This window comes from Mustela nivalis, assembly GCF_964662115.1.
Source record: "Mustela nivalis genome assembly, chromosome: 17".
In the NCBI taxonomy this organism is placed as follows: domain Eukaryota; kingdom Metazoa; phylum Chordata; class Mammalia; order Carnivora; family Mustelidae; genus Mustela; species Mustela nivalis.
Window position 1 is genome coordinate 36,220,496 of NC_139036.1, and position 12,715 is coordinate 36,233,210.

At 45.8% G+C, this 12,715-nt stretch overlaps 1 protein-coding gene across 1 annotated transcript in view; it reads left to right on the top strand.

The window, feature by feature from the left end:
- CA10 (carbonic anhydrase 10) overlaps window positions 1–12,715 on the top strand; it is a 498,325-nt gene that overhangs the window by 470,954 nt on the left and 14,656 nt on the right. Inside the window, exons 5-6 of the mRNA XM_082706802.1 lie at window positions 2,041–2,136; window positions 6,575–6,647. Coding sequence (XP_082562928.1) covers window positions 2,041–2,136; window positions 6,575–6,647 — 169 coding nt within the window. The remainder of the gene's footprint in view (window positions 1–2,040; window positions 2,137–6,574; window positions 6,648–12,715) is intronic.

Sequence of the window (12,715 nt, forward strand, 5' to 3'; positions counted from 1 at the left end):
TCACAGTGTTTTGTTGTGGGCAAATCTTCAGTGTATGCTTCATACATGATTATTTCATCTGTGGAGAAAATTTTCCCTCCTCCTTTCTAATTTGGATGCCTTTTATTTCTTCTTCTGACCTAATTGCTCTGCCTAGGGCTTCTAGCACTCTGTTGTATCAAAGTGGCAAGAGTGGGTATCCTTGTCTTAGAGGAAAAGTTTTCAGTTTTTCTCCATTGATTATATTAGCTATGAGCTTTTCATATTTGGCTTTTATTGCGTTGAGGTGAGTTCCTTCTATACCTGTTTTGTGGAGAGTTTTTATCATGAAGGATTGTAAATTTTGTCTGATGCTCTTTCTGAATCTATTCAGATGGTCATGTGGTTTTTATCTTTCATTCTGCTAATGTGGTGTATCACACTGATTGACTTACATATGTTAAACCATCCTTGCATGGGAGTATATCCCACATGGTAATGACATATAATCCTTTCAGTGTGCTATTAAATTCAGCTTATTGATGTTTTTTGCATCTGTGTTCATTAGGAATAATTAATTACCTGTAGTTCTCTTTTCCTAATCAGGGTGATTTTGTTTGGTATCAGGGTGATGCTAACCTCCTCAGATGAGTTTGAAAGTATTTCCTCTTCTTCCCATTTTTTGGAAGAGTTTAAGAAGGATGGACGTGAATTATTTGAATGACTGGTAGAATTCACCCACAAAGCCATCTGGCCCAGGGCTTTTCTTTGTTGGGGGGTGAGGGAGGGGTTGATTACTGCTTTAATCTCTTTATTTGTATTCATCTGTTCAGATTTTTATTTCTTCTTAATTCAGTGTTAGTCGGTTATATGTTTCTCGGAATTTATCTATCCTAGATAATTTCTAGGATCCTCAATCCTAGAAATGTATAGACCCTGCATCTTTTATTATTTTTAAAACCCTCCATGTATATGTGTGTGATCTATAAGCATAAAAAAATATCAGGAAGGACATATGCTAAAGTGTTAATAGTCATATTGCTTGGGCTGGGATTACACAGAGGTGGGGGAGGAACTATCACTTTTTTTTATTTTTTCAGTTTGTTACAAAAATTATACTTCCATACTATTAAAAAAAATCTATTTTAAAACCACAGCCTAAGATGAATTCTAAGGAGAGACAATCACACCTGTTTTTCAGAGGAAGTAATCAAGTTCCAGTAAGACGGAGTTTATTACTCATGTGGCTAAAAATTGGTGGGGCATTCATTTGGACATATATGGATGCTATGTTTCACAATTTCTTAAAAAAGCATTTAAAAAAAAAAGAATTAGGTAAGAGAGGGAAAATCTAGTTTACTGGAACCCAGATCCAAGACTTTGTCTGCTGCCCATGCTAACTATTGCACGAGGGCTTAACAAGCAGTTTGCTGACCTTCACTCAGCAAGGAGGAAGTTGAGTCCTGCACCAGCAGATGACCTTGGCAGACTGGGGCATCAGCAGCCTGAGCCACCACTCTCTCTTGATCAGGATGCCACATCTCATAGGCTGGCCACTATCCTCTCAGAGTCATTGGACTGACTCAGAACCTAACCATTCCCTGCTCGTGCAAGCCACGAGGAAGATTCGCTCAGTGCCCGTGGCAGCTGTGGATGCAGCCGGGAGGGCACGTCTGCCCCTGCAGGGCAGTTTCACTCCTAATAAGAGAATTCCTAAAGTGAATTTCATTTTACACGCGCTTTAGGGGAAATATCCTGGCTCGGAGCCAAAGCCAGATGGGCACTGAGCTTATTAAAGGCATGATTGTTACCAGAAAACATTTGCAAAGATGTATGGGTACTTTTGTATATGTGTGTGTGTGTGTGTGTGTGTGTGTGTGTGTGTGTGTGTATAATGCACACACACACACACACACACATCCATGTACACACACCTCCCTGAATCTCTTTAAATTACAAGATTGTCTTTTCAATTGTTCTACAATATACCTTAGAGTGAACCCTTATCTAGGAAGGAGACACCATGTCTCCCACCTTTTGGGCAAGGTTGTTGTTCTTACTCTTGTTTTTCCCTCTTGCCAGGTGCAGCTTATCCACTATAACCATGAGTTATATACAAATGTCACAGAAGCTGCAAAGAGCCCTAATGGATTGGTGGTAGTTTCTATATTTATAAAAGTAAGTGTCTTTGCCCTCTTTCATTCTTTTCTTGCCATTTCCCATCCCGGTCAGAATACTAGCTTGGTCTCTGTTGGATCTCTGAAATAACACAAGGGGTAAGGTCCATGCCCAAGAAAAGCTGCAGGAGGGTGACCTTGATACGCATGAGATTTATGACAAATGAGGTCCCTTTCATGACGATGCAGAAATGATGGAACCTTTCAGAGCCTTGGAATCTGAGGATTCGGCAGCCTTTGTTCTAGAGAGAAATGGGGAGTTGGAGCTAGGGACGGGCTTCAGGTCCCACTGCACATAAAAGGATGCAACAGAAGGAGGGGGTGGCTCACTGACACCCCACAGCACTAAGCTCCTGTCCCTTGGTGGCCCCTTGGAAACAGAGCTGGAAGGGAAATGCGAGATGTCTCTCCCCTCCAGGCACTGCCCTGAACCGTCCCCTCCAGCTTCCCTGAAGTTGCTCTGTGTGACATCTCCCATCCTCCTCTCTCTCTCGTGAGCACCCCTGGGAGAAATTAAGCAAAGATCACCAACGCTAACTTTATGACATTCTTAGGAGGCTCCACATCTCCCCAACAGTCAACAGCAACAACAGATCTCCAGCCAAGAAAATTCCAGTTTATTAATAATAATAATAATAATCACCTTTAACATTTTGACAGATATGGAGGGAAGCAGGTATGCGAATTTAAAAGAAAATGAAAAAAGAAGAAATGTCTTTCCAATTGGAAAAAGAGAGAGAGAAAGAAAACAAAAGGAATTTGTGACAGTTTCAAAAGTTGGTAGTCACTGTGCTAGCCCCTTAGTTTGGGCCAAACCATGGGAAGCCAGACCAGTCAGAACTTGGAATCTGGTGAATATGATTGGTAGAAATCCAGCATTTGCCACTGGGGGGTTTTAACAGAATTCTCATGGTGACATGATCACTACCCAGGAGACTGGGCTTGAGGGCACCCCATGCACTACCCCTGTTGCCTCCCCAAAAGCATCACCCTTTCCATAGGCACTTGGCCCTACCTGGTCCTCCCTCTCCAGAGCCCACACCACCTCCTGAGTTCCTCTCCCTCATGGGGGTCCCACGGGGCCTTTCTGTGGCCTGGGCAGAACTGTACATCAGCCAGACACATCTGGTGGCCACAAAACTCCCGTGGCTGTCGTTACCAAAGACAGGAAGGGGCTTTTGGCCAGGAAAGCTTATTTTTGGGCTGTCATACCTTCTGAACACCTGATGTGACACCCCAAAGGACATGGGTCCTGGCACAGATCCTGCCAGTCCCTACACTACACTTCTTGCCATTGTCACAGACCCTGTTATAATGAACAACAGATTTCTGAATTCCAGGCACTGAGATACGTACTTTCCATATGTTTTACGGCTTAACCCTAATGATAAACCCATGAGGTGGCCATCAGTATCCTTATCTTGCAGATGAGGAAAATGATGCAGAGAATTTTTGGCATTCCACCCAAGTGCATGGAGCTCATAACAGCCCATCCAGGAAAGGAGCCCAGGTCTTGCTGGACTTTCACGCTAATGACCTTATTCATACCACACGCCTCCCCAACAGAGCACAGAGAAACAACTGAGATGACCTGTAAACATCTCCCCCAACACCCTGATGCCATACATAAGCATGGGGCAAACTCTGTAGCCCTCAACCAGCCTCAGTCATTATGTTGATACAACAGGTGCATTCATCCTGGGCCATGCTCAGTGCTGGGAAGCCTGTAAATCTGTCACAATATTGCCTTGTGCGTGTCCAGGAGCTCACCTCCCCTGCTGGCCTTCCCAGTGCCAGGGTTCCATGTCCACCACCCTGAGCTGCCCAACACTGCTTGTTCTTGGGCGGGCGCCTCAGCCTAAGCCCCTGCTGGTACCTCACTTTGCTCCAAGTGCTTGATTCAGTAGCTGTCGTCCCGCAAGCTCAGACACATTACAGCTGACAGGGTGCCGGACAAGCCAGGAAGTCAGCTCCCTCAACAGCAGACCATGGGTGTGTTTCCCAGGCACTTACAGGAAGATGACTGACACAGCTCCCAGCTGCCTGCATCCCAGTGGGCTGTTGGGAGGAACTTATGTTCCCTGCCCTGAATTCAGTGAAAGGATGGGGACCAGCTCCTGCATCTTCTCAGGCCAGGGTTGCTTTCATTCTTTCCCTCAGCAAACCTTAAGCTTTCTCACTGGATCTCAAAATAAGCCACAGCCTTTCTTTGTCCAACTTAACCAACTCCCAGATGTTCCACAGTGAATTATCCAAGCCAAGACTTGTCACTCACTCGGGATGACACCGACTGAGTGTGGGACAACAGCTGGTCCTGTGCTAGGCACTTGCCTAGAAATGAGATGAACAGAGCTCTTGGCTCTATGGGCACCTCACCTGTGGTGGTCCTCTTCTCCTTCTGGTCTTTCTGCCCATCTTCTCAGCTTGCTGCCAGGTAGGCAGACACAGAAAACGAGAGGCCCCCTCCTCTGAGTCAGATGATCCCTAGAGATGGCACCCTGGCCAAAACCAGAGCCATACAAGGCTCAGAGTTATTGGCTAAAATAAGAGAATTGTTTATCTGTGGGTTTTATTTATCTCTGTCCCCTCCTGTTCCCCCATCCTTCCCATCCATGACCACAGGGAACTGAGATTTGGCTGTAATTACTGCTCAATCACACACCATTAACTTCCCACTTAAGCTCACTTATACCAAGTACATACTTCATCCTCCCTCCCACGCCGCCAACACACCAGAGCCCACAAATCATCTGTGTGCACTCTGGAAATTTGTCAGTCATTTTTAATCGGCCCAAACGGTCCAATCCCAACATTCGTGCTGTCCAGACTCACTGGGGACCAGGAGCCCAAGGTACAAGGGACATGGCACATTCCTTACTGACCATGACAGTGTATTTTTGTCTCCCCTCTCATGTGAATTAGCACAAACAGGCAGCATCAAGCTATGTTTCAAATGGCCAAAGAGGAGGCCAAAGGGGAAGCTAAATTTGACCCTGAAAACTTCTGGGAGCAGCAGTGTTTGCCTTGGGACTTTTCTCCATTGGGGGGGGGGGGGGCTCTAACAAACTCCACTGAGCATTGTCACTCACAGATCTCCCCCCCTGCCCCCCAGAGTGTGTCTCACCACAGCACATCCAGGAAACTGTGTGGGAAAGGAGAGACAGATGGAGGGAAAATAAACAGACTGAGCTTTCTCCAAACTAAAAATTACCTGTTGCTTATCTAATAATAATCATCATCTGCTGCAATTTTTCCAACCCTCAGAATAAATCAGATTTAAAATACTGATGTGTCACAGCATCTGATTAGCAGCTGAGGCGTAAATTACAGAGCAGGGCTGAGAGAGGTAGGAGAGAACCGACTGAGACGAACCCTTGCACCTTGGAAAAGACTGAGGAGAAGGGAGGTTTTTAAGAAACAGGGTACAGAGTTAAGTGGGGGCACATCACAGTCTCTAAATGGTGGTCCTCTGGCTTGAGCGCCTTGAACTTTGCCTTGTTCTCCCAAAGAAGGAATTTGGAGACCTGGGGCCTGAGTCCAAAATGGGAACTGATCCCTGGTCATCTAGTTTGGCCCATACTAAGCATTTGGTACATATTTATTGGATGTATGGGCACATGGATGGATGGATGGATGGATGGATGGATGGATGGATGGATGATTGGATGACAGAATGGCATGGCTTATGATACATTTGAGTCATGTAATAATAAGCAGTGATATAAGGGTCTATGTTATGTCTTAGAGTTTTTTTTCATCCCCTGATGCTTCTATTCTGGGTACTCTCTCACTGTCTTCTTAGAGTAACTGGCCCCTTCCTAAAATGTCACACTCCCCACCCTCTACTTAAAACTTGTTGATGTTTTCTCATCCCTACAGAATGGAGCTTAAATATCCCCCCATGGCATTCAAAACCTCATATGAGCTAGCCCCTGCCTACCTCTCTTGCCTTACCCTCCATCCTTCCCCTGTACCCTCAGCAACAGCTACATAGAAGTACTTGCCTGAGCATACCTAGTTCTCACTCTTGTGTCCATATGCACAGATCCTCTGTATGCAATTATTTCCTTACCCTTTTTCCTTGACATACTCTACTAGCAAAGCACCTTATAGCTTCCACCCATCCCTCAAGAACCAGCTCACTCCGCTCCCCAGACTCCCCAGGTGGATGGTCTTCCCTTAATATCATCATGCCTGCAACTCTATCATAGCAATCTTCATAGTTCATTACAACCATTCATTTACTCACCTGTCTTCTTTCTCTAGACTAGGATTTCTTGAGAGCAGAGTGTGTGCCTTGACTGTCTAAATTTCCAGCCACTATGCTCTTTGGCACAGGGTAGGCACTCAGTGAATACGAATGAATAAGTGAATGTACAGAGGCATGTGTATTCCAGGATAGCACGGCCCAGTCGTTAATATTTTCTTTTCTCTCCTAGGTTTCTGATTCATCAAACCCATTTCTTAATCGAATGCTCAACAGAGATACTATCACAAGAATAACATATAAAAGTAAGTTTGGTTCGATTTCCTATACAGCAACTCTTCTATAAAGGTTAGTCCTGTCTGGAGGCAGAAAGCCAGAACTGATGATCTCAGAGGGCCTTTTCCAGCTTCATGATCCTCTAATTCTCTAGAAAGTCACTCTGGAGAGTCAGGGTTGGCTAAGAAGCAGCTCATTTCAAAAGGACGTCCCCGGGGTGCCTTTGTCATCCACGCCTGTCTAAGGCGATAATGATTATTATGATGATGGTCATCGTTAGCCCATGGATTGGTAATGAGCTGGGGGACTCAACTAGCTGACAAACTCCGCCATATCAGCTGGCCACATTTGGGACTTTGCCAATTATATGATTGAAAAAGCATTCACCAGGTAGTTTGGCTTTAACCTCAACATTTCCAGAGCTGGACCAAATCTCCTTCTCTGTGTCCCTGGGTCCCTTTTCAGACTGGGGCATCTTTCTGCATTGCTGTATGTGCTCTACTTCTCTAGAGGACTTTGTCCATTTCTTTGGGTCTCCAGAGTGTTTTATCCCCAGAATCCTTAAGCAGAAAAACGAGAACTGTGCAAAGTTGCAGGGGGTAGAAGGAAAAGGGGCTACTTCTCCCAAAGCAATCCCAGAATTTGGGAAGAGTTACAGCTCACGACAAGAGATGAAAAAAAGTTTTACAGGGGAAAAAAAAAGTATTTTTTTTTTTTAACTAATTCGGAGGGAGCAGGTAAGTGGGATTCAAGTCCCAACAAGGAGCCTCTTCCATGTTAACTCTGTTTCTTCATCTGTAAAGTGAAGAAATTGAACTCCCAGTTTCTCGGGTCCTTCTGGGTCTGGGATTTTTGAATTAAGCAATAAGTAAATAATGACTTCACTGAAGTAAAAAGTGGCATGCCAACATTCTTAGACCCACATGCCCTCAGAGTCCCCTTCCGCCAAGCGAGGAGCTCAGCTGTGCCTGCTGCTTCTGTTTCCAGTGGCGATGGGGAAAAGACAGAGTGAATGCTTTCAGGTCTCCCCTTGGACTGCCAGAGGGGGAGTATGGAAAACATTCCTTCATTTATTCATTCAGAAAACATTTTCTGCACCTCTGCCCCTGACAGACACCAGGCGAGGCTCCCCAAAGGTAAAGATGGCCTCCCCACAAGGTGCTCACTCCCGAGTCACTTCCATATGAAAAGGATGGAGTGTAGGGTGGTGAATGAACTTGGAGAATCCCAGGGCACCTAGATGGACATCACCTGAAAGAATGATTTGTCTCCAAGACCATCCCACCCTTCCTCAGCAGAGCCCTTGTGGAGTCCTCTCTGGGTGCCCACTCAGGTTGCTCCTCTGGGGAAGGCATTTCTGTCTCCTGTGCAAATAGCACATTTTTAACTGCCCATAAAATATTATTAGTCTTTTAACTTTTTTGATTAAAAAAGCATGAAAATTAAATAAAATGTTTTTCAATCATCTCAAATTTGCAGTGTAGAGACCATGAAAAACCATGAAATTGCACATTAAGCCCCAACACCCACTCTAACCGATTGCCAGCTGCAGAGTCCATCATTAGGGGGACTTTCCTCCCCACCCCACCCCCAACACGGGTCTGATGCCTATTAAGTGACATGGCTGCTGCCGAAAGTGAAAGCATCCATGGGGTCCATGCTATGGAAGGGTGGCCTTCCTCAGGAACAGGTACCAGTTCTGGGGCAAACAAGGGGCTGGAGAGCCAGTGGGACAGGTCTCGCTGGGACCAATGGCGGATGGCCACTTCGCAGCTGAGGGAAATTTCAGCTTCACCTCTTTGGAATGAAGCATCCCCACTGACTGCTGCCCCATCAGCTCCCTGGGAACCGAGAAGGACACACTTCGGCCATAGCTGCAGTGGGTTAGCAGTGTGAAAACCCAAGACTATCCTTCAGCTGTTCACTCACTCCCGCCACAAATCCTTACTGAGAGGCTCCTAGGTGCCATGAGATAGATCAATGGAACACTTTTTCTGTCCACCAGGTCCTCACTCGCTAGGCGGAGAGACAGATTGTAGGGCACTGTAGACATTTTTGTAACAAGCACCAGTGTGAAAAATCTAAAGAGAAATCTTTGGGATCGCAGAAAATCTGCTTAGAATACATGGCAAGGTTGCACAAAGCAGGCGCCATGTCGATAAGGACTGAATAGATGAATGACTATTTGCTGAGGAAAGAGAGACGTGAGCAGAGGAGGAGTGGGGGGAGGGGAGGAAGGAGGCAGGCGGGCCGGAAGGAGGGAAAAAAAGGAGGGAAGGAGGATATTCCAAGCACAAAGAGTGCCATCCAAAGCGAGGAGAGCATACAAGGGCTGTGAAGAGCATTAAAGAGAATTAATGGAGGCATGTGGGGCCCCTGCCATAGCAGTGACAGGGACAGAGGGAGTGACAGGAAATGTGGTTTGGGTCTTGAGGGGTCTTGATGCCTTCCGAGGAGCCTAGGCAGAAGACCTATTTGAAGAAATGCCCTGGAAATGCAAATGGAAGGGAGTGGGAGCAGCCATTCTCCTTCAGTCCCTCATAATCTATCTGTCATGGCCAAGGGAAAAGAAAGGGAATGAAAGCAAGATAAAGAGACCCCACGTGGGGAGCGGTAACTGCTTGAGGCCTCCTAATGACAGGTATTTGTGCTCTTAAACTCTGGGCAATCATGGAGGTGTTCCCGGCAGCAGCTTTATCACAGCCGCAGGGATAATGATGGCCCTACCAGTGGGAATGGCCTCGACACCACCACTACGCCCAGGACACTGTGGCCGAAAGGGACTGATTTGCTCAGCAGGAGAGCACCAGCACTCTTCCATCTGCTCAAGTCCCTGAGGCAGCCAGCCTGCGGAAGACTGGCCTGGTGGCAAGTGGAAGGATGTTCTGAAACGGGAATCATTCACTAGGAAGCAGCCTGTGGTTGGGAAACACAAGCCCAGAAGCCTCCGCAGGGGCTCTGGTGACATGATGGCGTTAGCCCCGGAGTGCCGGGGGAGACAACGCGACCTGCTCAGGGACATCCATCAGTCTCCTGCTTCCATACTTCTGAGTGAGATGGAAGGAAATTGATCCCTGGCCCCACGTGCACCCAACCACATTACACAAGGACACCTGAACTCGACCCCCAGCCACTCTGCTGCTCCCCAGAACCACACCCCAGCACAGCTTCAACTTGTCCCTCTCACTCAGACGTGGCACCATCCACTTTGCCGCGTGCTGAGCGTCACAACTGAACACTTTCCCCATCTCAGGCTCTGGGCTGCTAGCTTTTCGGGCAGCACCCCTGGTGCTCACCATCACTGGGCACCCAGCTGGTGAAAGTACCCACCTTCAAAGTGGGTCTGATGGCCGTCCCAGTTTACATCTGAAGAAACCAAAGAAGTGAAGCGATGTGGCAGGGACGCCCATTTAGTAAGTAGCTGTATAAGTCAGCAGCTTCTGCACAACGAACAAGCATTTGACAAGAAGCACTGATTTCTCCCATCACAACTGCAGGCCTGCAGGTCAGCAAGGGCAGCTTGGCTCCACATGGCCCTTCTTTTATGGGATCAGGATAGATACCCTTGGCAAGTACTTCTCATGGTGGAGGTCAGAAATATGTGATGTTCCTTAAGGCTTAGACTTGAAACTCACAAACCATCACTTCTATCCATTTTCAACTGGACAAAACAAGAGACATGGCCAAAACATCAAAATCCACCCGTGGAGGTCAGGATGGGAAGGAAGTAAACACTTCCTAAACAATAATCTAGCCTTTCATAGTGAGAGAGCAAGGATTCAAACACAGGTCCTCCTGGGAACTTTTCTATGCCCTCGCCTTCCCCATCATACTTCCTCTCTAGGGATGGAGAAAACCTTAGCTCTGAGGTCTTAAACCTTGTTGTAATGATGGTACTTTTGCATTGCATGAAACTGGGCAGCATGGTTTTTTCCTTAATTCTATCTTTGGTTCAGTTTCAAGAGCCATCTCCTTGCTTTTTGCATTTGTTTCCACTTGGAAGGGACAGAAACTAACCATAGAACTTGTGGACACATTGAAAGTTCTGGTTCATCCCATCCCAAGCTTTTTGCAACTCCTGCCTGTGCCATGGAATGGGAACACTGGTGGAAATCAGCATCATGCAGAAGGACACTGTAGCACTACCTTCGTTAGCACACAGTTACCCGAGAAGACATAGGCTTTGGTTCCAGATGGGTCAGTCCTCCCCATCAGTCTTTCTCTTGGAGGCCATTATAACGAGAAATCAGTCTAAGACTTTGAGCAGAGAGTGACATGATCTGCTGACAAGGATCACTCTGGTTACATATTTGGAAAGAGGCTGTAGAGGGACAAGGGTCAATGCTGGGAGATAATTGCAACCATCCAAATGATTCAACAATGTCAGTCATGATCCCAGGCCAATGTGAAAGGGATGGTGAGGAATGATTAGGTATATTTTGAAGGAGAGCCATGAGATTTCTTGATAGGTTGGATTTACATTGTGAGAAAAAGAGAGGAGTCAAGGATAACTGTACAGCCTTTAGCCTAAGCACCTGGAGGGAAGACATTCCCATCAGTGGAGCTGGGGAAGGCTGCGATGAAGCCTATTAGTGGGTAGGGAAGGGATTCAGAAGTTTCAAACGTGGTAAGCTTAGGATGTCTATTGGGCATCCAAGAAGAGGTAGTTCGATACACGAGTCTGGATTTCAGGAGAGAGAATGGCAAATATAAATGTAGAAGTCACTGGGATCCAGATGGCATTTAAGCTTGGGTGAAATGAGTGAGAATAAATAGAGGAGAGAGATGGGACATGGCCTCATGACTTAGGATTGCAAATCATTGCTAAAGATATCTTTTAAGTCTCATCCTGGAAGAGGCTCTTGCATGTTTGTCTCATCAGCTAGCTGGAAAGGTTCCGGTTGAGTGGGAACAAGTATGGAAGGGTGAGGCAGAATGACCACAAAACAGCAACTAGTAGGTACACAGTCCATTGCTTGAGTTGGTCACAGACTAGAGGACTACGAGAAAAAGGAATTGTGCAAAATCATTCTATTGAGCCAGTTAAGAAAATCAATGCCAGGGAATCCGTAAAAGCAAACAAGGAGAATCTTGCCAAAAGGACTGGAAATTTTGGAAGCCAAATACCACGGTGGTGAAACCATAGTACTTACAGAAAGCAGTGTGTTCTAGCGAGGAGAGATGGAATGTAGCAGACCCGGGCTCCTGGCTCTACTACTTCCTTGGTTGTGTGACTTCAGGCAAGTTTCTTACTGACTCTGAAGTCATGATTTCCTCATCAGTAAAATGAAGATAATTACTCTGATGTTGAGAAGGTTGGGGTCAGGATTAAGCAAGGCAATCAGTCCATGGCCTAGACAATGACTGGTATAAATGAAGTACATTACTTTGGGTGTTCCTAAATTGTCCAAAGGCACATGGTGGTCAAATCCAGCTTCCTGAAGGGTGGGATATAGGTCACCAAAATGCCAAATAAAAAACTATGTTCTCAGCGAATGCAATCCTGGGCACACAATATGACTTATTTGCATGATGCCCAGTTCCTGTCTATGAAGCCATGCAGCAGCTAGTAATGGCCTAGAGAGGTTCTACTTTCCTTGGAAGCTTATCTTTTATATGTCTGAGCAAACCTTATAAAACACTCTCACAAACCAGGACCGACAATGGAAAAGACCAGCCAGAATTAATTTCAGACTGAATTTAGAAAGTCTTCTAAAGAAAATCCATTTTATTAAAGTTAAATTCCCCTTCAATAGACTGGGGGTCAAGACTGAAATCATGACATTGAAAAATGGATTCTCTGAACGGATTTTCTGGAGGAGATATCAGTAATTTACTTGAAGTATTTTAATTTTTTAATGTGGTATATTGCAAGAATGTCAATATCACTCCATTTTCCTTGTGTTATTTAATTAGCACCTGCAGAGCTCCAATTGCATAAAGGGTAACATTCTTATCATGTTACTATCCACCTGATTTCACCAAGCTGACGTTATTTCTTTTTAAGAGAGATTTTATGACATTTTCAAGGGTGAAACCAATAACTAATGGAGTGCAAAGAGCCTTCTTAAATGTGGAACAGGGAGTAGTTAATAAA